This window comes from Schistocerca americana, chromosome 6, assembly GCF_021461395.2.
Source record: "Schistocerca americana isolate TAMUIC-IGC-003095 chromosome 6, iqSchAmer2.1, whole genome shotgun sequence".
NCBI lineage: Eukaryota > Metazoa > Arthropoda > Insecta > Orthoptera > Acrididae > Schistocerca > Schistocerca americana.
This window is the reverse complement of record NC_060124.1, coordinates 381284991-381312092: the sequence shown is the minus strand read 5'-3', so window position 1 is coordinate 381312092 and position 27102 is coordinate 381284991. Positions and strand designations below refer to the sequence as shown.

At 39.4% G+C, this 27102-nt stretch overlaps 1 protein-coding gene across 1 annotated transcript in view; it reads left to right on the top strand.

The window, feature by feature from the left end:
- LOC124619276 (ATP-binding cassette sub-family G member 1-like) overlaps positions 1-13947 on the top strand; it is a 373642-nt gene extending 359695 nt beyond the window's left edge. The window contains exons 10-13 of the mRNA XM_047145545.1: positions 5642-5742; positions 5832-5987; positions 8039-8262; positions 13029-13947. Coding sequence (XP_047001501.1) covers positions 5642-5742; positions 5832-5987; positions 8039-8262; positions 13029-13188 — 641 coding nt within the window. The 3' untranslated portion in view covers positions 13189-13947. The remainder of the gene's footprint in view (positions 1-5641; positions 5743-5831; positions 5988-8038; positions 8263-13028) is intronic.
- The last annotated feature ends 13155 nt before the right edge of the window (positions 13948-27102 follow it).

Genomic DNA, 27102 nt, shown 5'->3' with positions numbered 1-27102 from the left:
ATATGCAGAATTTATTCTTGTAACATAACAAACAAAATGTCAGTTACTAAGCTCATTACATCCCTGTGGCGTGAAGCAGTGTAGAGATTGATGAGCTGAGAGTGTAGCTGGCTCATGGCCTAGAATCAAGTGAGAAATTGCATGTTGCTGCTGAAGGGTGCATATTGCCTTAAGTATTCAGCAGGTGGAAGCTTGTCTGAAACTGTGTGATGTGTGCACGGTATTTGTTTCCTCAATAGCAGTGACACCAGTTTCTTGACAAGTGCACTGCTCGGTAATGTGGCTGGTGCTTCCTTGTGGCACCTGTAACTATCAGTGTATCAGCAGACTGTTTGTACCCAGAATGCTTGTAATCCCTGCCCCCACCCCCGTTCCACTGTCCCTGCTGTTAAAAAAAAAAAAGTGAGATATTATCAAGTTGGATATCTATCTAAACCTCTCCCTGTGCACAATGGAGTTAATAAATGCTAATTTTTTTATCAGTGGGTGAGGGTAATAGCATTATTTCCTTAGTTATGCGAAGAGGTGACTAGCTATCACATTAAATTCAAATACATGATAAATTCTTGAGTTTATCAGCACAATTTTACTTTTTTAAAAACTTAAATATTTAGTAAAAGTTACTCCAGATGCAACAACAATAATGATGAATAAAAAAGATGACATTGTTGTGACTTAAAACTTGAAAAGGTCATGAAGTGAAGCACATGTCAAATTCAGCTCTGTAACATATTAAATTTTAACTGATTCAAATCTGCAACTTGGCAGCATTGATTGCATTCATGCTTGGAATAAAAGAAAAGTTGTTGTCCTACTGTGCCAGCCTCAGTGACCAGGTAGCACCTAACTATGAAATAATTGAGAGTTATTAAATTCATCATTACCTATACCACTGGTGGTGCTTGTAAATCTTATCATTGGAATATGAATGTGCTGCCTGTGGGAGTTGCAGATAGCTCATTACATCCACCTGGTGTGCATGCACTGCTGTAATGTTATTGGATGAGGCTGGAATGTGGAGTTTGCAAGGCAAAGTCTCTGCTGGAAGCAACCTGACTGAAGAGTAGTCCAACTGTGTGCAGAACCCAAAATGTTTCTACTGAATGTAAAATATGAAGTGTGTCTGCTGCAAATAGAGGCTTTTAAGAGTCCCCTTCCAAAGCAGAGCCTAAAGTCACTCTATTCAGACCATAAACCAAAGTGTTGGGAAAGTGTAGAGGGCATCAATTTTGCACATTTTTCCTGCAGTGATTGCCAAGCAGTGATTGCCAACCAGAAAGTATCATTTTTGTCCTGAAAATGAAAAAATTAAGCAGATGCTAGTGTACTCCCACCATTGTAGAAAAATGTGGCTCTTCCAATCAAGTATACTGATACAACTCTTCCAATAAATTCCTTATATGTCATAATACTCAAGACAGACCATATATCTTAAATTTGGCGCTTTTGTACAGTGTTTACTAGTGTGATACATATAAAGAGAAAAAGAAGAAAGAAAAAAAAATGTTGGCCAAAATGCTGAACAGGTGACTAAAGTGCTTGACTGTCAATTCCAGGGACTGTCCATGCAATTTGGAAAGCTTTTGAGATCAGTTTATCACCTAAAATGTTTTCTGTGAAGAATGGCTCAAAAACTGGTTATGTTGTTTACAAAACCCTCTTTTCAGCAGGGAAGTGTTCACAGATGCTGTTAGCATAAAATTGTTACAGTGTGTGCCTGGCTGATAATGTCCCCTGCCCCCAGGAAGCAAGTAGAACACAATGATCTGCTATCTTCAGCATCCATTCCCCATTATCTTAGTCTGGCATGAGGAGCTGATGCTTTCCCTACCTTATAAACCAGCAGGGGTTTGGATGGTTCTTCTATTGAACTTGGTTGCTTTGTGGTAGGCACACCATGCAAAAGTTGTCTTAGCCGATACCCAGTACATGCAATCGTAACCAAATTCTCTCTGAATTTGATTTGATTTAATTGTAATTTAATTAATTTGCACATTAAACTGACTCTAACCTGAATATAAAAATGTGGCTAGTTTACACAATGACATATTTCTGAATGAAAAGAGAACTACTGCTTTGACACTTTTCAGTGGGCCAAGGATAAGGAAGCCACAGGATGAAGACATTGTGCTGAAAACATGATGTGGTCACTCTGTGGCTGATCTATAACATTTACATTCTACCAGAACTTTCTTAAAACTTTTTTTTTTATTGAGGAGGTGCACTTCAGGAAGTTAGGTTCAAATGTGAAGAATGATTTTTTAAAACAATGAAAACTCAACACTGGACTATCAACAGCATAATGAAAATAGAGGCTGCTAAATGCATAAAGCTGACACATTAAGTTGCAGACAGGCACAACAAAATGACACTTACAGATTAGCTTTCAGCCAAAGGCTTTGTCAGAATAGGAAACAAGCACACGTTCATTCACACAAGCAAGCACATCTCACATGCGCTTGGCCACCTTCAGCTTGGACCAGAATAGAATTTCCTTTATTTATATTCTTATTAATATGTAACTAATACATTATACCAATGAACAAACGACATATATTTTATTCATATCAGAAAGAAAATACAGTATATAAATCTGTTTAATTAGACTCATTAATTCAGGTACACAATATGTCCTGCAAATCCTAACGTAAAGTGTAGTGTTCTGTAAAATATACAAGTTATGATTAGTAATAATTTACTGTCACTAATAATAATGGTAATTACTACTTTAGTTGGAGTCACAAATGATGGTCGAATTTATGCTTGTGCCGTGCACCGACATTACGTATGATCCAATAGCCAATGAGTGTTCAGTATATTCCAAGCACTCTGCTGTGAACACTGTAGCTAATACGAGCATTAAAAGTGATCATAGTGAGATGTTTAGGGAATTATGATTTCATTTTTTGTGATTCATCATTGCTAATTGTGGTGGTAAGTGATAATTTCTGCATAAGTAAGCAAGAGACACAATTTACAGGATATATGCTCTCTTAAAGCGGAAAGCATGCTCATGTGCATAGGGCAACTGTCACTTGGAATCATCAACAATGCAATCCCTGTCCATGCCTCAACATGAACGAACCACCATTGTTCATGGAGCAGACTATAGCACAAAGAGAAAGCTGCTAGTTTACAAGAGGATATATTATTCCTCCTACATTTATACTGCTTAGATGCTGTATGTATTGGCTACTTTATATTATTCATTTAATCCACTTTACTGATTTCAGAAACGCTGACAAAGATGAAAATCTGTTTCATGTGAACATAGTGTTAACTGGACTTTACATACCCAAGTCTAAACTTTCTTATAAAATGTAGAAAGGAAGTTTAAGACGGCACAGTCTTGAATATCTTGGGATTTACCATTACCTTTCTAATGTATGTCAGCAACTGTTTACAGACTTTTATACTGTGATATAAACTTCATTTTGATCAAAATTATAAGAAACAAGAATGGACAGGAAGATAAATAACACAAAAAAGGATGCACCACAAAAGAACTATCAGAATGGGACAGAAATGGATAGTGGTATATATACAGACAAAGAAATGATTACCATTTCAGAAAAATTGGATTTATTCAAAAGAAAGAGATTCACAAATTGAGTAACATAAGTCAGTAACCCACTGTTTCATGTCTGGCCATCATACAAGCAGTTCTTTGACTCGGCATTGATTGACAGGTTTGTTGGATCTCCTCCTGAGAGATATCTTGCCAAATTCTGTCAAGTTGGCATGTTAGCTCACCAAAATCCTGTGTTGCTTGGAGAGCCCTGCCCATAATGCTCAAAATTCTATTGATTGAGGAGAGATCCAGTGATCTTGCTGGACAAGGTAGCATCTGACAAGCAAAATGACAAGCAGTAGAAACTCTTCCCACATGTGGTTGGGCATTATCTTCCTGAAATGTAATCCCATGATGGCTTGCTATAAAGGGGAACAAAACAGGGCATAGAATGTTGTCGATGTACCACTGCGCTGTAAGGGTGCTGCAGATGACTACCAAAGGGGTTCTTCTATGAAATGAAATGGCACCCCAATCACTCCTGGTGGTTGGGCCATATTGTGGGCAACAGTCAGGTTAGTATCCCACTACTGTCAAGATCATACTCTGATATGTATTCACTGGTCATTGGGCCTCAAACAATGTGTCTGGTGAGGTCCCAGACAGTGTTGGAATACCACCCTAACTATCTGCCATATGGCCCAACAGCCAGAAGTGATTGTCTGGGGTGCCCATTATTTCATAGCAGGACCCGTTTGGCTGCTGTCTGCAACATCCTTACAGCACGCCAGCACATCAACAATATTCTATCCCATTTTGTTACCCTTCATGGCGAGCCATCCTTGGATTACATTTCAGCAAGTTGATTCCCACCCACACACAATGAGAGATTCTACTGCTCATCTTCATGCTTGCCAAATCCTTTCTTGGCCAACAAGGGTGCTGGGTCTCTCCCTAATTGAGAACGTTTCAAACAATATGGGTCCCCCAACCAGCTTGGGATTTTGATCATCTAACTTCCTAACTGGATAGAATTTGTTGTAATAGGCCTCAGAAGGACATCCACCTGCTCTACCAACCAATGTCAATCTGAACAACTTCTTGAATACGCATCAAAGGTAGACCAATGCATTGTTGACTTGGTCAATTTGTGAAGCTCTTTCTCTTGAATAGATGATCCAATTTTTCTGAAATTTTAATGGGTTATTTGTCTCTAAATCAACATCAAATCTGCTGATATCCATCCCATTAAAATAATTCTTTTGTAGTGCATCATTTTTTTCTCTTAGAGTGTATTTCTATTCCTAGTAATGTGCTTGAGATTTTCAGTTCCTCTTAAATTCACTTTTATTATCAACCACAACATATAATTTGAGTCTATATGTATTGGCACATAAGTGTAAGAATCCCAAGATACCTAAAGAGGCTTTTATGGGATACTTATTTGCCAACTTACGTAGAACAAACAAACAAACACTGTCAAAACAGTCCGTGAATGCCCAATAGTACTGACCATGTTATCCTCAATCCTTTGGTATCACCAGATGCAGATACAGAGAGACATGTGATCAGCACTTTGGCCTTTGTCAGATTTTGTGACTGGTGCCTCTACTTCTCAGTCAAGTATCTCCTCAGTTGGCCTCAAAAGGGCTGAGTGTGGCACACTTGCCAACAGCACTTGGCAGACTAGGGCAGTGAGCCATCCAAGTGCTAGCCAAGCACGAGAGCTTTTAACTTTGGTGATCTAATGGGAACCAGTGTTACCACTGCAGCAGGGATGTTGGCGTCAAGTTACATAGAGTAAAAAAAATTAGCTCACACCTGATTACAATGTTGCCAGATTGCTTTCCTTATACCATACGTATGCATGAGATGAAGTTTTATTGGAGACATTTTTGTATTGCTAATATGCAATAAATTCCATTATGACGCCTAAGTATGCAAATCTTGGTTCACCCTGGTATAATTATATTACTTCAGGGTTCTGTAGAATAAATATTTTTGTGATCTTAGTAGCATTGCTGAAGAATATTATACCACAGGACAGAATTAAACAGAAGTATGTGAAGTACGATTGTAATTGCAAGATGACAGTTTTCCATTAATGCTTGGTTCACCGTTAATTTTCAGATCCTTTTGAGCTTAAACTTGTGAAGCGAGAATACCAAAATGGATGGTACTCATTGAATTCATATTTTGCTGCTGTCTTTATTTCGAAACTTATTTGTATGGTATGTAATGGCCAGTTAATTGTACTTACGTTATTGTAGTCATTAGTTAGAAATTTTAACTGTTAAAAACATGTCTGTTTAAATTTCAGCATGCGTGGACATTGGTGTTTGTCCCACTCTCCTATTTACTCTCCAGCCAGCCTCTTGAATGGTACAGGTTCCTGATGTATTCTTTGCTGTTTTTCCTAGTTTCTATAATTTCTGAGAGTTATGGTCTTCTAATAGGAACAGTATTCCGCCCACAAGTAAGTAAAACCTTCTTCTCAAATGCAGTATTGCAAATTTTTGCTTCATTTATATAATTTTATTACTTGCAGTTTTTCTCAAAAATGTACATTTTATATTAATGGGAATACCTAATTCTCTAAAAATCTAAACAACAATGTCTAGTTTCATACATACAGAGAATTAGGGAATTTCCATAGGACAAATACATGACAGTTTGAAAATAACTGTGAAGTTATGACTTTATGAGCAAATCAAATGTGAGGAAGTTTTATCATGAAGAGTTGTACATAGGAAAATAAAAGGATGATATCTGTAACAAGGGGTGACATGCCAATAAAATAGTAAAACTAGACTGTGCTGTGAGTACAAGAAAGTCAATGATACTGAGTGTCAATAGAGAAAAATGGCCATTAGAAAGTAATTTGGAAATAAAAAAGAGAAAATAATTTGTGAAACCAAATGTCATACTGGAATGAAGTAAATAGGGGGGTGGGGAATATAAAAAAGGACAGAGAAAGAGAGAGAGAGAGGAGGAGGAGGAGGAGGAGGAGCAGGAGGAGGTAAGCAGTGAGATGGAATGCAGGCGGGAGAAAATGACAAAAGATACAGTAAAACAGAATGCTGTAAATGAAGTAAAATAAATAATAAATACATAAATAAATAAGTATGGAGAAGCATCAAGGATGAACATTTTTCATGGGTTAAAATTTTAATTGTTTTCTTGTACTGCTCTCTAGATAAGCGGACGAAAAACGGAGCGGCAACGCTCCAACAGGCCATGGTGAGCGGGCGCGGACCGCAGGGGGAACGCTTGGTACCCCAGATTGTAGATGAAACCCCCAGGAGCAGGTTTGGTGGTCGCAGACTGCAGAGGGAACACCTAGAACTGCAGCGGACGGAAAACGGAGCAGCAATGCTCCCGCAGGTTGCAGGGAATGGGCACGGACCACAGAGGAAGTGCCTGCAGCCGTTGGTGGAGGGGGAAGGCCATAGGCATAAATACTGGACCAGGTCCACTCGAGGAGCAGTCTCAGGTCGCACCTGATGAAGGTCACGAGCTACGTGACCGAAATATCGTGCAAGTACGACGCTGATATCCGGCAGAACACCCGACAACCCAAGATGTCAAAATATAGACTGTTGGTTAGGCGAAAATTAATTATGAGTATCATTATATTATTTTCACAACACACACTAATAAAGTCAGATTCCAAAGGACTCAAAATATTGCATGCCACATCAATTTAAATTTTAGATGCAATTTATTTCACAATTAGAATCTGCATCTATTAAATTGAATAACATGGTTCACTGCTGAAATTCTATTAACACTTTTATGCTGCTCTAAGATTCACATTTTTCTTCACATAAAACATTTTTATTATAGAGAACACATTAGGATTGGAAAATACTGAATGAAATTAAGTTTATAAAGTGACTGAAAAACTAAAATATTAGCAGTAGTGGTACAAAATACACACTGTCTGACATTAAAAGTGAATCATACAAAAGGAAGAGGAAACAAATGAAAATTGACAGGTCAACAAGGTATGTGATGTTATTCCTGTGATTACAAATTCGAGTTAAATTTATGAAGAACTTTGTGTATGAACCCACTTATCAGTGTGAGGTCACACCTACTCTGGTCTGGATACACATGCTGATTTGGCCGGGGAGGGTGTCAAAAAGATATTGTATCCTTTCCCGAGGTAAACTGGCCCACCACTACTGTAAGTGGTTCCCAGTAACCTGCATACTGGTACTGGGACAGAGTTGATGTGGAGGTCTTACTGGTCAAAGGAGTTCCTCAACATCATGCATTATTGTGCAAATTGCAGCTAAGTCAGCTCCGCTGCCAGGAGATAATTTATTAAATCAAAAAGGGGATACATTAAATTTGTTTAGCTCATTTAAAAAATCCAATAAATTTTGCCAATGTGTTACATAGTGGCATTTCCATCCTAGAATAACATCCATTCAGCAGTTGATATTGCTTCTTATTTATCAAATAGTAAGTATTACTTTTTGTGAACTGCAGTATAACTTAATGATCCTGAAATTCTTACAGATAGGTGCAGTGATCGGACCCTGTGTTATATCACCAGTTGTTGCCCTGTGGCAATACAATCTTGGTGTGTACCATAAAATATCGCTTTTCATGAAAATAGTGACAAACATGAGTTTCATTCGTCTGGGAATGATAGGAATGATAATAGCTATGATGAGAGACAGGAAGCCCATGGACTGTGATGTAATGTTCTGCCCTTTCCAGTATCCTCACGTGATTCTCAGGTCAGTTAATATATTTTTTTTATATTTGGTGTAGCTGTAAGTATGTAAGTGTTTGTATATGTGAATTACTTTATTTTTGTTATTCTTAAATTGTAAAAGTGTGACTTGTCCAGTATCCTTGTAAAAGAAATCTAATCATGGATAAAATTGCTACCACTAATGCTACTACTACTAACACCACTTCAGCATGGAATGTTAATGTAAAGTTCTGATTTAAAAGTTCATATATACAAAACATAATTTCAAAACATATTGATCATTGTAGTGACTTACATTCTTCATAACTTTGTGAAGAAATAAACATCAGTTTATTTTCAGATATTTCATATTCCTTTACCTATGTTTGTGTATTCCTCTGTGTGTGTGTGTGTGTGTGTGTGTGTGTAGAGTGGCTCACAATAATAGTCCAATAACACATATGCAGAGGTAAATATGTAACTGAGTTAGAGCTTGCTGGTACCATCTCTGAAAGCTGTTGGCTGGCCAGTAGAATGCACAGATGAGAAGCTGCATGTGAAACAATGAGTGGCAGCTTTTGACAGTTGTCAAACTCCTGGCTGTGCCAAACTTCCAGCTGTGTTGAATGTCTAGCTGCACCTGCTGACTTCTGTGATGTGCCTTAAGACTGCACTTCTGGATCTCAGGTGTGGACCTATGTAGATCACTACATCCCTCCCCTTTGCAGGCAGTGGAGTTTTGCTGATCCCTTCAATAAGCTGTGGATGGGCACAATGTGGAGACAGTGTCCACATGCAAGAAGAACCTGGAGGTGAGAGGAGTTAGCAAACCCCCAGTCATCAGAGACGTAGTGATACAGGTGGAGTAAGCAACTCCAGACCTAGGGAGACGGGCCAAAGTGATTGTATGAGGAATGCTCTAAAGCCCCCCTTCCCCCTTCACCCCTGCTGGAGCACAAGATGATAGAATCAGTGATGGACAGTCCGAGCCGGGATGCGTGTCAGTGTCTGTTGGCAGTGTGCAAAGTGGAGATGACACTATTACAGGCTGAGGCTGCTGTGACACACACTGGAGCATCACCAGAGTTGCTGCCAGAGTCTGTGAAGGCATATGCTCATCAAGTGAAAGAGCAGTGCGGAATTCTTGCTGGTAGGTGGTGCCCAGTGGCTGGGGTACCAGCAAAGGCGCTATTGAGACAAGTGGGGGAGCGCTCCTAAAGATGCTGTACCTCCCAGTCCCCTGTTCATGGGGAGAGGACATGGTGGCTGTTCGGGCACAAGATGACTGTTGGTATCCATCGGGGCCACCAACCAAAACCACGCACACTGATTGCCGTCCTCAGTGTAAAACCCAGTATGCCAGAACACAATGGTGGGCGAGATCCAAGACAGAGCAGATGGAGCAGTGTACTTGGCTGGTACCCATGGAGAAGCTCCAATGGGCCACAGGAACCAGTAGGAGTCATCCAGGTAGACCTCTTTGATGGGGAAGTCTTGCAGATATTTTTAATCTGGTTCTTAAAGGTGTGAACCATGCACTCGGTGTCCCCATAGATAGCAGGTGAAGGGGAGGGGATTGAGCATGGCGAGTGTCTGACTGCAGACAGAAATCATGACTCACCTGAGACAAGAACTGGGAACCATTGTCCAAAACAAGGATAATTGGAAGATCTTAAAAAATTAAAGAGAGCTTGAATAGTAGCCTTGGTGGTGGCTGAGAAGCACCAGACCATGAACTGAAAATGCAAAAATGTGTCAATGACAATCAGAAATGGACCCATGAAATCAATGTGAATGCATTCCCAGGGCTGGGTTGCTGGAGGCCATGGAGAGAATGATCACCTGGGTCTGCCTCTTGACTAGTACACTAGAAAGGTGTAGCAACTAAGTGTTCGAGATCTTGATCAATGCTGGGCCAGTAAACATATCTGCAAGCCAAGGGTTTTGTGTGCCTTATCTAACAGCTGTAAAAGTCTCCCACTGCAGATTGCTGGAAATGATCACCTAGGGATCTGTATCATCTGTGAAGATCAGAAAGACAGAGCAGTTAAGAAGCAGACCAGAAGAACAGCTCAGAGGATGTGAAGGTCAACCCTGTTGGACAAAGTGGACTACCAGCCTGGAGACAGGATCAGCCACTGGGAATGTCATGGTTGTATTTGGAGAGAAGCAAGGCCCACTGCTGTAATTCATGGGTACCTTATTGGGGACCAAAACGGATGAACTAAATCATGAAATTAAGGACTTGTGGCCTATAATTAATTGGAGTTTGGTGCCATACAGGAAAATATGGAATTTCCTGACCACATATACAATGGGAAGAACCTGCTTGTTGATCTGAGAGTACTGTACCTGTGCTGTACTGAGGGTTTTGGATGCAAACACCAGTGGCTGCTCTGAGTCATCAGCATTCTGATGGACAAGGGCCACACCCACATCAAGCTGTGACGCACCCACAGCTAAAACCAATGGTTTGTCGGGATCAGAGGTAGCTAGACATGGTGATGACTGGGAGGGTTCCTTCAGTGTGTTGAAGGACTGTCACAAGCTGGAGACCAAATAAAGGGAGCAACATTGTGTAGGTTGAGATGCAGTGGGTGTGCAATGGTGGATGCCTTGGGAATGAACTGGTGGTAATAGCAATTTTACCTAAATAAAGCCTTCAGTTCACATAATGAATAGGGATGTGACTGGTCTGTAATGGCCTGACAAGACTCTGCTTGAGTTGGGTGCCCTGCCTCAAGAGGATGTGGTCCTGAAACTCAAGAGGTGGTTGGAAAAAATTGGACTTCTGCAGATCGCAATGCAGAGTCACAGACAGGAGATTTTAAATGGGAATAGAGGTTGTGCAGGTGGTCACTCATAGTATGTCCTGTAATGATGATGTTATCTAAGTAGTTGAAGCAATGTGGAAGATTGGACATGATCTGTCCCAAACAACACTGAAGAACTGCAAGGGTGCTTGGCACCCCAAACATAAACCATTTGTATTGATTAGGGTTGAATGACATGTTAGTGATCACAATATGCTGGGACTCATCATCCACAGGTACCTGGTGATATGCTTTGCAAAGATCAAGTCTGGAAACAGTCCGTGATGACGTGGCAGTGGTTACATCCTGATCAGGGACTGTGAATTCATGGTGGCCTTAAAATCACAAGAAAGGAACAATTAAACAGAGGGTTTCTTAATGATATTCACTAGAGGAAATGGGAACCACAATCCAGAGAGAGGCGAGCTGCTCATGCTCCAGCTTGACTTTACCCTGAGGCACTGGTTTACCAGCTATACATACAGAGAGTTGAGACCAGAATATGTTTGGACATTAAGCAGAAAACTGCCAAGTTGGTGTCTACCTGCTGTCGCAGCTGTTGTTAGAGAACCACAACCTCAATAAAAAGCTTGTTAGACACATGCTCAGGAAGCAGCTCTGATGATTAGATTTCCTGAATATCCATATCCATGGTCTCTGATGCTGTGTTCTGCACAGTTGAGTGACAGACCAACACAATGTGGCCTTTTTTCTGACACTTGAGACCAATGGCCCAACACTGGGGGCTCTCAGGTCTCTGATTTTTGGAGTAACATGATGGACATGATGGTAACAGGCAGCAGCAGCTGGAACATTGTACACACGCTGTGCAGGAGCTGCTGGGTCAGCGAGCTTGCACTGCCACATCATCATTTCTGGAAGCAGCATATGCAAGCCAGGCTACCTTGAACCACTGCAACATTACACCTGGCTTCCAGTTGCTGACCAGCTACTTGTTAGATCTCATAAAACTGGGCAATTGACAAAACCGCTTCAAGGGGGAGGTTCTCCAACTGGAAGTCCCATTGCTGGACTTCCTTATCCAGGTTGGAGCAGATGGTAAAATGAGAAACTGTGATGCACACACATGACTCTTTTGACTTGTCCATGACAAAATAGCACTTGTGACTAAGGCCATGGAGGGTTGCAGCCCAGGCATGATAAGACTGAAGGGGCAACTGGCAACTTCTTGTACTGGTAAAATTCAACCCTAGTGGCCGTGAAATGCATGCAGTGGTGATAAGTGGAAGACAACAACAAACGTTAAGTATCAAACAACAAGGAGGATTCCTGAAATGGGGCCAACTGCCACAACACCTGATAAAAATTGTGAGTGTCTGTAATGTGGAAGGCATGAAAATGCTGCGACAGGCAGTGTTCATATACCTTCAAATCTTTCACCGCCTTGTCAAATGATGGGAACTGAGGAGGAAATGAAGCTGGAGATGAATTTTTGCAAAGAAATACTTGCAAATCTGTTCCTTCACCAATGTTTGAATCAGAGGCTCCATGCCATGACAAAAGACAGAAAGCAACTGCACAATCTAAAGTGTGTGAAGATACAACCCTACTTATCACCAATTTGTTCTAAGTCCACAAGGGAATACCACACAATGGCTGACACAACAAACAATGAAGTTGTCAAACTTCTAGATGCAACTGTACACTTCTGTGGTATGCCTTGCAGGTAAGTGCCCAGATCTCAGGTATAGATCCATGTGGGTAATTACAGTGGCTTCAAATCCCCATCTGACCATCAAGATTTACATTTCACAGATTTACTTAAATTGCTTGACACAATTATCAGAATTCCTACTTTGAAAAAGGCACAGCTGATATCCTTCTCCATCCTTGTCTAATAAACACACTTGTAATATTTGGGATTTACTATTTGGGTATTGTTAAGTTTTATGTTTCTCAGTATTCAATACAGTTTCTGTAGACATACTCAGCAATGAGTTAGCATAAAACTGTTTTCCTATTATCTTCCCCACAGGATGCTGAATGCAGAAGAAGAGAGCATTACTGTTCAAATTCTTGGTTTATTTGGAATGTTCGTAGTACTTAGAGTCATCTGGTATCTCGTCATTAGATTGAGGCTATCATCTGATTTCTACAACATTTGGATTAACTATGCCTACAAGATATTCCGGTGACAAGACCATCACAACTGAAAATGTATTGAATATCTGATTTCCTGAGTTCCAATCTAGAAAATTAATTTTGGCAGGAAGGTTGCAACAAGAGAGGGAACAATTTAGACACCAAAAGTCACATCAGTATTGTTGTTTTATTGCTTTCATTGATGAGTTACAAAGATGATACCATAGTTTGTGAGACAATGAAAGTAACAGTATTACAGGCATGCTTCAGTTTGATGATATTGTTGGACTGAGCTGTTGAGGGAAAATATTACTTATTTTCATGTTTAAGTGTTCCGTGTATGATTACTGCTTAATTTACATTCTAATTTGTTGAAAGCCAAGAACTGCATCATTGTATTAATAAAACTGTTCAGTAATCAGACATGTATTACAATGTTAAAATCAGATGTATAATAGAATTAATACGCTTTAGAGGATTTAAATTGAATCTGATACAGTATATCTTAACAAAGAGAAGCTAAATGTAGACTGAAGTTCAGTAAACTTTAAATTATGTATTGTGAGTGCAACAGATACAAACTTCAAAAGCAGTACAGTATGAAATAAAAAATGTACAGTAAATATTTCACTTTACTCAAATGTGTTTCTGTATTGTCTATTCTACTACAGTTGCAACTGTTTTGGTTTCTGATTTTACATAAGATAATATATTCCTGTACATCTAGTTTATCCACAAACAAACCATATTTTGTAGATACAGTCATAAAGAGAAACCTTGGACATGGAATGTATCAAGTAATAAATTAATATCGAAAAGAAAAGACACATTACCTCAGATAAATCAGGAGCTTCAGTTGACTCTATCTGAACTTTAATTTACTTGTAAAAAAACATCTTATTCAGTATATGTATTGCACCCTTTTCCAAAATATTGGATGATAATTCATTTACACTATTAAGCAAGTATCCACTTTTGTTTAACTCACATACGTATGAGTAAATAAATCTGTGCTTGCTAATGGATAGCATGTCATGTCCAGAAATTAGAATTCCAGCAAATTGCAATGCACTATTTGACAAATAAGGCAATATCATGTAAGGGCGGCACAAAATTGTTTTGGTGCTTATTGTATTCCCAAACTATCCCATCAGTATAAATTGGTTTTCCATTTAAAATGAATTTTAGTCACTGATGTACAACATTAAAGTCAGGACACATTAAAAATGTGCACTTCATCCATTGTACATTCAAGAAATTCTTCACTCTGAATTTGAGCTCCAGTCTCAACTTATGAAAATCTTAACTTATGAAAATGTGGTTGCGTATGCTCTTATGAATGCTTCATAAATTAATAGGTGAAACTTAAGTATTCAGGAACATAACTTATTCTACACAACTACTGGAAAAAAAACAGTGGACTAAAATTATAGCCATGTTAAAAAAAATTCAGGACTCTACATCTTCATCATCCATGTGAGGGTAAATATTCAATGGTAAATTTTGGTAAAAGTAGTGAAGCACTGAAAAAATAAAAGGTAAAAGATTCATCAAATCTTTCTTTTTCTCAGGCAAAATTTTGCACAGTTCAGAATACATCAGAAGAGGTTTCAATATCTTCTATTTTCCCCACTTCCTGAAGGTCATAGTTTTAAAAGAATATTCCCTAGTTCGTCTGTTTTGAATTGGAGCCACCTGACCTGCCTCTATTGGCATGGATTACCATCATTGCCCTCGGTGTAATTTTGTAAATGATGCTTCAACAGGCAGCATAGTCAAGAAAACTGTTTCTCTGCATTTTACAGCAGTGAAATTCTCTTTTTTTCCATTTTGTCTAATCAATTGTGTCCAGTCATGTTGCTCTTCTATAAATGTGTTGAAAGTTTTCCTCTACTATTTTATCAAACAGTGTGATGAATCACACTCCATGTGGATGTGTCCAAGAATAAGAAATTTGTAATTGATTATTTCCAAGGTTAGTGACTCCTGGAGGATGAACATGCACACCACTGAAATATGACTGTTCTTATTTTGGCCTGAACAGCTGACAGAATACATTATCAATGTTCTCACTTCTGGTTTGATACCTTGAATGAATCTGTACAAGCAGGATCCCACTTCAATAGCTCCTTTTACAGCAAGAGCTTCATGCCATAACTAAGTGTGTCAGTCCCTTCCCACAGTCGTATGCTGTTAGGTTGGATGTCCATAGTGTCCACCTGTAATATGATATCAAATTTCTGAGTAAAGGAGTTGGGAGGCATTGCTGCAGATCAAACTTAATGGTGTGTGTTCCATTACTGTTTTTCGCAATTCCTTTACCAGCAGCCTTACTTTTGTGAGCCACGTCAGCTATTTCATGGTGATCTTTTGTAGCTTTCATTAACTTAGGTTTTTAGCTTTCTGGACCAAGTTGCAATTGCATTTCCATTTTGTCACAGGTTGCAGATGTGTCCACATTCAGTTTCTTTTATAGTACTGAGTGTCATATTCTGGAATTCCTCACAGAAAGCCCTGTAACACACAATGCCATTATCCCATATTTCTTTAGTGTACTTTTCATGTATGGCTGTAATCATAAAATGTGGGGCCAGAAAAGGTTTTGTTATAGTTTCCTCTTCAATATTGAGTCTCATAGTTTGGAATTTTCCTAAGAAAATCTCTGACACCAGCTCTAGCAGCTTTACTTTTTCACTTTTGAGTTGATCAGTGATCAGTATCTCAAATGTCTGAATTATTCCAATTGGAAATCCTCTTTTATACAACTGTTTCTTTTTCATGCTATCTGGTAAGTCTCCCCAACCAGAGGTTCCTGGTGACTTTTCTGAACTCTGCTCCTTTCCCTAAACCTTATCAGTCCTTTTCCTTCACCCCTCTTCCTTTCCCTTCAAGACTTCTGCTAGGAGAAGGAGCCACTAGCTCTGAAAGTTTGCAGACTTAAATACGTTTATAAGTGTACTCCACTGTCACCACTTGGTGAGTAGATTTTTTATCTATCCAATTGTACACTACTGGCCATTAAAATTGCTACACCAAGAAGAAATGCAGATGATAAATGGGTATTCATTGGACAAATATATTATACTCGAACTGACATGTGATTACATTTTCACGCAATTTGGGTGTATAGATCCTGAGAAATCAGTAGCCAGAACAACAACTTCTGGCTGTAATAATGACCTTGATATGCCTGGGCATTGAGGCAAACAGAGCTTGAATGTCATGTATAGGTACAGCTGCCCATGCAGCTTCAACACGATACCACAGTTCATCAAGAGTAGTGACTGGCGTATTGTAACAAACCAGTTGCTCGGCCACCATTGACCAGACATTTTCAATTGGTGAGAGATTTGGAGAATGAGCTGGCCAGGGCAGCAGTCGAATATTTTCTGTACCCAGAAAGGCCTGCACAGGACCTGCAACATGCAGTTGTGGATTATCCTGCTGAAATGTAGGGTTTCGCAGGGATCAAATGAAGGGTAGAGCCACGGGTCGTAACACATCTGAAATGTAACGTCCACTGTTCAAAGTGCTGTCGATGTGAACAAGAGGTGACCGACATGTGTAACCAATGGCACTGCATACCATCATGCCGGGTGATACGCCAGTATGGCGATGACAAATACACACTTCCAATGTGCGTTCACCACGATGTTGCCAAACACAGATGCGACCATCATGATGCTGTAAACAGAACCTGGATTCATCCAAAAAAATGATATTTTGCCATTCGTGCACCCAGGTTCATCATTGAGTACACCATCATGGGCGCTCCTGTCTGTGAGGTAACATCAAGGGTAACCGCAGCCATGGTCTCCGAGCTGATAGTCCATGCTGCTGCAAACGTCGTCGAACTGTTCGTGCAGATGGTTGTTGTCTTGCAAACGTCCCCATCTGTTGACTCAGGGATCTAGACGTGGCTGCACGATCCATTACAGCCATGCGGATAAGATGCCTGTCATCTCGACTGCTAGTGATACGAGGCCGTTGGGATCCAGCACGGCATTCTGTATTACCCTCCTGAACCCACCGATTCCATATTCTGCTAACAGTCATTGGATCTCAACCAACACAAGCAGCAATGTCACGATACGATAAATGGCAATCATGATAGGCTACAATCCAACCTTTATCAAAGTTGGAAACATGATGGTAAGCATTCCTCCTCCTTACACGAGGCATCACAACAACGTTTCACCAGGCAACACCGGTCAACTGCTGTTTGTGTATGAGAAGTCGGTTGGAAACTTTCCTCATGTCAGCACATTGTAGGTGTCGCCACCGGCGCCAACCTTGTGCGAATGCTCTGAAAAGCTAATCATTTGCATATCACAGCGTCTTCTTCCTGTCGGTTAAATTTCATGTCTGTAGCACGTCATCTTCATGGTACAGCAATTTTAATGGCCAGTAGTGTAGTAAGAACTCAGATGGGAAGTCAGTATTCAGCAAAGAAATGAAGTCTAAAATGTAGGAAGAACAGACAGGGAGGCTGCACTTGGGAAACAAACATGAAGACAACATTCTAGAAAGTGCAGAGGAAGTAAATGAAGAAGAGACAGGCAGTCTGACAGAGCATTGTAAGTCTCAAGTCAAAATGAAACACTCTCTCCCTCTCTGTTGTGTGGTGGTTCATTGCCAGATGTAAGTCTTTTTAGTTGACACCATTTAAGTGAGTTACATGTCAGTCACAATGAAATGATGATAATGCAATGCCCTGACCCTGAACAGAGAAAATCTCCGACCTGGTAGGGATTCAAACCTGGTCCTCTTCATTTGGCATCCAGTCACACTAAACCCACAGCTACCAAAATGAATGGAATAAGGTACTTACAATAGATGACATTCTCTTGGAATTATTGTGAACTCTGTGAGCAATGAAGGAAAGAAGCAAGGAAGATTAGGATTTAATGTCCTATTGAAACTGAGGTAATTAGAAACAGCAGAAGGTCAGAGTGTTTCAAGGAAGGGAAAGAAATTTAGCTGTGCCCTTTCTCAAGGAACCATCCCTCTATTTTCCTGGGGCAGTTTAGGGAAATTAGGGAAAACTTAATCTGTATGCTACTATATGAACATTTAACTTTTTCCTCGAAAATGTGGGTCCAATGTGCTAACCACTGTACCATCTCACTTAATATACTTGGGAGAACATAATTGCATAGAAATGAAGTGCTGACAGGTGTGGAGATTACCAAATTATCAGCTTAGTAGTATGTGCGGATGGATATGTGTGTGTGCGCGAGTGTATACCTGTCCTTTTTTCCCCCTAGGGTAAGTCTTTCCGCTCCCAGGATTGGAATGACTCCTTACCCTCTCCCTTAAAACCCACATCCTTTCATCTTTCCCTCTCCTTCCCTCTTTCCTGACGAAGCAACCGTTTGTTGCGAAAGCTTGAATTTTGCATGTGTGTTTGTATTTGTTTGTGTGTCTATCAACCTGCCAGCGCTTTTGTTTGGTAATTCTCATCATTTTTGTTTTTAGTTATATTTTTCCCACGTGGAATGTTTCCCTCTATTATATTCATAAGGTTATAAAACATTGACACAAATTATTTACAGGGTGGAAAATCATGTAGAAGCCAAGCACAAGGAAAATCAGTTTGTTTTAGAGAACAATGTGACAACACAAGAGGCAATAGTGACCCTACAAATTACCTTAGGAGATAGATTCATGAAAAGGAAATTTATGTATATAGTAATATTTATTTAAATGTCTTTGCAATACCCTTTGTTCCAGGAGTTGTAGTTCCTCAAGTTTTGCAGGAGAGCTGCTGTGTAGTTTGGAAGATAGGAGATGAGGTGCTGGCAGAAGTAAAGCTGTGAGTATGGGTCATGAGTCATGCTTGGGTGGCTCAGTTGGTAGAGCAAATGCCTGCGAAAGGCAAAGATCCAGAGTTTGAGTATCGTTCAAGCACACAGTTTTAATATGCCAGAAAGTTTCATATCAGTGCACACTCTGCTGAAGAGTGAAAATTTCATTGTGGGAGGGAGAAAAAAAAATTATATATATATATATATATATATATATATAGAGGGAAACATTCCACATGGGAAAAATATATCTAAAAACAAAGATGATGTGACTTACCGAACGAAAGCGCTAGCAGGTTGATAGACACATAAACAAACACACACACAAAATTCAAGCTTTCGCAACAAACTGTTGCCTCATCAGGAAAGAGGGAAGGAGAGGGAAAGACGGAAGGATGTGGGTTTTAAGGGAGAGGGTAAGGAGTCATTCCAATCCCGGGAGCGGAAAGACTTACCTTAGGGGGAAAAAAGGACGGGTATACACTCGCACACACACACATATCCATCCACACATATATAGACACAAGCAGACATCTCACAAGCAGACATATTTAAAGACAAGTCCGCATACATACATCATAGATAGTTGAGACTTCAAAATATCTCTGGAACTATATAGTTTCATCTGATTTATTTATTTATCTTTATTCAGCCAAGGATCATCTCACAAAATCCTTTTGTAGAGCTGCAGTTTTGCAGGTTCCACAATCCCACCTTTAGCTATATTACGTGACAGTAATGATCCAAAGTGCCAAGATCTCTCATAAATATTTTACAATTTTCCCTGTCAATGTCCATAAATACATGGTCTAAAACTAAAGCTGAACTTCCTGAAACCCTCACTGCACTGTTACCATTGTGCCACACAGATAATGCTCAAAATATTTATGAAGCTATTAATAATTTCACTCTTCACTCCACTGTTAATATTTACATATCCACACATTATTATGCTAGTTTTGGGAGTGGAGACCCTTTCCAGGACCCGATTTAGTTTGTTGAAGAATGTGTCCACATTACCACTAGCTGAGCAGTAAACATACAAATGATTAGTTTCTTATAGGCACCTGGCTTTGTTACTTCCAATGGCTGATAGTTCAAAATGTTTACCTATATTAGTGGTGGTCACATGTTCTCCAGCTTTAAAATGTATGTCAGCCGTCATATAAACACATGATCTGCCACCCTTTAAGGTAGACCTACAATAGCAACTTGCACATTCGTATAATGATAGCACTATATGATGCAGTTCATCGTCTCTACACCAAAGTTCTGTAATGCATACTACCATGCTGCTCAAAGACTATAATTCATATTCAAGATGGTGTACTTAATTTGTAATAGATTGCACATTTTGATGAATAGCAGATAACTCTGCATAAATTTCTGTGGTGCTTGCACATTCCAGTGTGCCACATCCATTTCCTGCATACACTGTGCAGAAATCAGTTAGATTCTTTTAAGAAAGAGGAGCCTGTTGTCATGACTTGTAATAAAAAAGCCCTAGTTCTCCTAGCCATGACAAAAGGTATTTGACCTTGTGTGGACACACAGCAATTCCACTGTACTCTCACTCATCAACTACACCAGTCTCCTTTTCCCACCTACTGAAGTGCTGACCATGTGTAGTGTAGCCCCATTACCCAATAGTCCCCACCAGTATGAGTGCAATGTGTGCCTGGCCAGCAGTAATTAGTGCTACCTCCAGCTCTGCAGTTACCTGCTTTACAGTACAGGCAAGATGAAGCCGACCATGCTGCTGCAACAGCCCTGCCCAGCTCACATTTGTGCCACCAGCTAGGAAAACTATCTTATTCAGGTCATCACCTATGTTGTATGTCATGTCCCTGTCCAGGCCATTTCCTGTGCCACACACTATACTACCTGATCCTCTTTCATGAAATCCTTACACAAAGGCCATAAACCCTCAAGCTCTTGGGTATCCAGTCGAATGTGTTTGTCAAAATGACATTTCGATAAATGACACTCATTGAAATATCACACCATTTTAATAATCTCAGGCAACTGGAAACCCATGGGCTTTAAATTAGTTAAACATATATAGTGTTTGTAGATATAAAGAAAGTGTTCACAATGTTGGCTAAATTAAAGTCAGTGATATGTTGAAAGCAGCAGGGATAAAACCCACAGAGAAAAAGGTTATGCACAATTCGTACAGAAATCAGAAAGCAGGTATAAGAGATGAAGGACATGAAAGGGAATCCATGCTTGAGAATGGACTGAGATATGGCTGTAGCCTATCTGCAATGATATACAATCAGTATGTTCAGCAGGCAATAAAGGAAACCAAGGAGAAATTTGGAAGTGGAACTTTTCAAGAAGAAGAAATTAGGGGTAATGGTGAAGATGTATTTGTGAGGGTTGGACATGGTCATACTTGGAATACTTAGTTTGTTGGGCATTTGCCCAAAAAAAGGCAGAGGTTTCATTTTTGAATCCCTATCCAACACACAATTTTAATATGCTGGTAAGTTTCAGAAGAAATTAAAACTTTACAGAGTGTGAATTGGCAGAAAGGTCTGCCACTTACATCACAGGCAATGGCTTTACCTCAGCTGGGCATTAAGTCAAACTGAGCTTGAATGACAGATACAGGTAGGTCAATCCACACCAGTACACCTCTGAGCCAGTATTTGCCATTTCAGTTGCTAGTGAGCACTGGCATGCCATCTCTTGGCAACTCTTTGCCAGATGTTTTCATTGGGCGAAAAATCTGGAGTATGTGCTGGCCAGAACATCAGTTGAACAGGTTCTGTATCCAGGTATATGGGGGACAGTAGGTTTGTTTTGTTTTGTTTTGCTTTAGGGGACAGTAGGGGCAACCTGTTTTGTACTGTTGAAAGATAAGGTCACAGAGATCTTGAAGATATGGCACAATCACCAGCAAGAAAGTAACAGCTGTGTACTAATTACTGGCTATGCAAAGTGGAGATGGTCATGTTGTGTACCAAATGGCAGCCTAACCATTGATTTGGATCATGGGCTCATATGACAGTCTGGCAACATTCACCCTTCTTGGACTCTCCACCCATGGATTGGATGCATCTATTGTGTTTAGGCCACTACTCTGCCTGTGTTCAATTTCTAAAACAGCTGGTAGACATTTCTCCTTATTACAAGAGGCATAAAATGACCTTCACACAATCAATCAGAATTAAAATATGATTTCTGAATGAGGAACTCATTGCATAATCTTTATTTATATACAGATTGTAGATAACATTACTTTCTGCATTGAGCTGTGCTGAAATGCTCACCATTTGAATATCCAAGCATGTAGTACACTGCATGACGATTTGATGTTTTTGCTTGCCAACTTACTGGTGCTACAATTTTAATGGTCAACAGAATACATTGTCCATGCGCAACTTTGAATGTACATTCAACCCTGTGGTCAAAGGCCTATAATATGCAAATGACGTGTTTGTGTACATTGTTTTCAAGTTTATTTGTTAATTACAATAAAAACAACATGGTAGTATTGCAATTTCTGGAATATGTTCATAGTACTGTTCTGTGCTTATCTGTACACACAAGCTCAGCTTGCAGAAAACTGGGACACATTTTAAGCAAAAAGACAAGAGACACAAGATACTCTACACTTGAATTGACGATAATACACACTTACCAAGTTAGCAAGTAGTAAAAAACAAGAAATAGCTTTCTAAAAGTTTCACTGCAAATGTTCAGTTCCCTGGTCCCTAAAATCAACATGACAATATCTTGGTGATCTATCTGTCTGCTATCTTCAGGAGAGTTGATGATGCTGATGCTGAGACCTGGGGGTTAGCTCAGAAGAGTGACTAAAACCAAGAAGCCACAACTGCTTTTGGCTGAAATCAGTCATGTGATTAGGTATAGTAGGACAGTTCGGTTGGTCACTACACTGTTGCCAGACTTTCTGAGTCCCCCTACTATTTCATGCAATCTTGCCAGATTCCTCCCCCTTGCCTCTGAAAAGACCAATTGCCTGAAGCATAAAGTGGTGCGAAATTCCGAAAGTTGATGGGAATTTCAAAATAGCCAAATAGCCCAAATATGCTGCAGGATCTCCCCATCATGCCCCCCCCCCCACATTACACACACACACACACCACTCCTATCACATCATTGTCGAAGTAGGGCTGTGTCCTAGGTGTATAATAGCAGGAAATTCTAGATGGTACATTACCCTACTAAAATCAACGATGTCAATTCAAGTTGTTTGACCTGGAATACTAATGCACCTCTGTGATGTCAGAAGAAAGTATGGCTGACCTGGAATATTAGTGAAGCCTGCATGGTTGCCAGATTTCTGGGGTTTTCTCCAAGACTATGATATCAGAACTGAAGATGGCAGACCCTAGTATACAGGTTCAATCTCCTGTGCAGTCAGATTTCCTGTGCTCTGAGTCTATAAACCTGTGCAAGGTATAAAATGGTGGAAAATTCAAAAATCATTGATTTTCCTATAATGATACAGTTCTCTTACCCTAAGTTACCCTCTAATGAAACTGTAAGTTTGGATCAAACTTGTCTTAAGTGCACTGGGGAAAGGATAGGAATGGATATATCTTTATTTAAATGAACACCACACCACGGAGAACCTTACACATGCATAGCAAAGCTAAGTTCCTGCCATGCCAGGCCTCAGCTGTGTAGCGTTGCTCTTGGGGGTCGATAAGAAAAAGAAATGTTATTCTATTTTTTTTTTCTGAAAAATGTCAAAAATGTGAATATTTTGGTTGGCCACTTGGCAACAGAATCAGGGATTGATTAAACTATTATAATAACATATATTGACCACTAAATATGTGAATAAGAGCAGCATATTGATTTGTTTGAGATCGTTCAGAAGAAACATTATCATTTCTACGCATTTTTATAGTCACAATGTAGTCACACCTGGAACAACACTAAGGGACCAGAAGATTTATAGACTTTAAAAGAAATGCAACACTACACAATTAAAAAAGAGAAAAGAGTTGGTTCAGAAATAATAGGAAAATGATAATGTTCCTTCTGCCTCATACTGCGTTCGGCCCATCAGCGTGATCGTAATTTCGGGTGATGAACTAACACAAAATAATTATCATTCAAGTAAATAAGGAGATGGAAATCATCAAGGTTAATTTACTAAAATAAGCACACTTATCTTTAACACACTTTTTTTTTTTTTAATGTTACATACCTTTTCATATTAAATTACAGTAGGTGACCATTGTGGTTAAATACTTATACATAACAGTCAAAATGTCCTCTTGATGCTGTCTGTTCATAATCAGTGACAAGAAACTACATGTTTTCTGATTGAAAAAATAACAATTAGCATATTCACTCAATAATTTCACATAAAATATAAAATACCGAAGCGGAACGCAGCAAATCCGTGTCCGCCTTTCATGGAATACAAACAGTAAAAGATGAGGTGCCCAATTCCTCATTTGTCTTGAAACAACAGAATTCTTTTTTATATCATTAATTGATACACGTACATAGAGATTTACAGGCACCACGCAAGAATGGCAAAGATGGGATGGTTCATTTCTTTTACTTTACAATTGTTCAATAACTTTAGGCAATCAGGTGTGTACTATTGAGTGTATATTAATGTTTATGAGGTGAAAGTTACTAATATTACACTGCCTCCCATTAGGAGGGAAGGAATACCGAAGGTATAACTTTCATCCTCATGCCCATTGGAAAATTTTTAATTTTTGGGTGTAACATAAAGGTTATTTAAAGTTTTCATTTCACATTCATTCCATAATAAAAGAATTAATATTACAATTTGTAATTACTGACGGTAGATCATTGTGAATTTGATCTGTGTTTCTATCAGTCTTTCTTGATGATTCTTAAAATTAAGGCTATAAGTACACATATTTACAAAATTTATGAGGAAAAAAAGTCAGAATTCATTTTTCATAGTTGCAAAAGTAATTTTACTCCCTCTCAAAGACCATGAACTTTGCCTCATCTATCTGTCCTAACAATTTTGAATCCACCATACCGTATCCATCCCCTCCCCCCCCCCCCCCCCCCCCCCCCCCCCCTCAAGGGCTCCATCCTCCTCCTTTTCCCGCTCCTTGTTGCTGCCCCCAGTGGTGGATACATATTTGGGCGTGTTAGGTGTGCACCTCCCCCCCTCCCCCCCCCCCCCCGCCCCCCCCCCGCCGCCCTAGTGGGGCCGCCTGCATTGCCAACCGCATCACCTCTGCCAGTCAGCCCGCTCGCTAATCGTTCATTTGACTGAGGCCGAGAATTGACTTAAGGGCTTAGCTCTGTTGAACACTCAACCTGACATTGATTGTCCTATTGACAACATAATTAACCAATTTGCCAGGAAGAATAGGCACATAGAAGTCATCATTTAAGGGAGAGAACCACAATTGTAACTTTTTTATATAATAAAATGGCATTCTCTTAATGTGTATAATCAATTTGAATAAAACTTTCTTAAACTTTGCATGTGACTTGATTATTTTTTATTGCAGTAAAAGTAAACATAGCTCAAGATAGCTTTAGCGCTCCGTCCTTATGGTTTTTCTGTATCTACCACTGGTTGCCCCCCATCTGCTTTTCCAGTGTAGTCTATAGATCTCTCTTTGTCCCCCGCAGTCACCGCAATCTCATTACCATCTCTTACCGGTCCTATCCCCATCATCACTAGTCTCCTATCTACCTTGTTTACTATACATTACCCAGCATAATTTTCATGATTGTTGCTGCTGTTTCTGGCATATTATCTGTGCTTTTTGTTGCGACTTTTTCAACATATATCATGCGATGTGCAACTATATGAGCAGCTGTTAGTAAACAAATACAAGAACGTGAACTTATATATGTCAGCATTACACAACAATAAAAAAACACAGAAAATATACCAGAAGCAGCAACAACAATCCTGAAAACCACGCTATGACATTTAGTAAATAAGGTATTATGAAGTTATTCACTTGTAACAGTAGACATCTAATGATATTTTACAATGTTTAGCAGCACGCTATTTTTGGTTGTCTTAGTGTGAAATAACTCACTGAGGATGGCAATATTATCACAGGAACTAGTTGAGAATAAATAAATAAACAAATAAAGTGTTTTGCATCAAATTTCAAATAGGTTTGATGCTCTCAGGACACACGAAGATCAAGATGAGGATGTAAATAAACAGTGGATCACTGTGCGGAATAATATCAAAGAGGCAGCGAAGGTCACAATAGGTACAATTAAGAAGAACAGGAGGAAACCGTGGTTTGATGAGGAATGCACCAAATTGGTAGAGGAAAGGAGAAAAGCGCGATTATATTGGGATAGAATGGGAGACAGAAAACGAGAGGAGTTCTTGAACTTGAGAAGGGAAGTTGGTCGTAGGCTACGGGCAAAGAAGAGGGATTATTTGAACAATCAAATTACAAAAATGGAAACAAACAGTAAAACAAAAAAATTAGGGAACTTTACCTAGACATAAATGGGTATAGGAAGGGCTTCAAGGCTAGGACAAATGCACTTCGAGGGGATGCTGGGGGAATACTGAGAGACCCCAGTGCTATATTAAGTAAATGGAGGGCGTATTTTGAGCATCTATTAAATGTGCACCAGGAAGCAGGAAATGAACAGGCATATGAAATACATACAACAGAACCCCAGATAGCTGAGCCAATTTTAAAGGAAGTAAGAGATGCAATCAACAAATTGAAAAACCATAAAGCACCAGGATCAGACTGCATAACTGCAGAATTAGTTAAAAATGAGGGACAGAAATTGGTGGAAGTAGTTCGTATGGAACTCAGAGATGATACCTGAAGAGTGGAAGGAGTCAATTCTGATCCCAATTTTTAAGAAAGGTGACAAAATGGATTGTAGTAATTATAAAGGGATATCGCTATTACCAGTATGTTCCAAAATTTTCTCGAATATTCTGCTAAGCAGGCTTACACCATATGCAGATGAAATTGTGTGGGATTACCAAGCCGACTTTTGAAGGAACAGATCAATTATAGACCAAATATTCACCCTGCGTCAAATTTTGGAAAATAAATGGGAATACAATAAATCAGTTCATAATCTTTTCATAGATTTTACAAAAGCATATGATTCAGTATTGCAGTCAAAATTGTAGAGAATTCTTTTGGAACTTGGAATACCAAAGAAGTATGT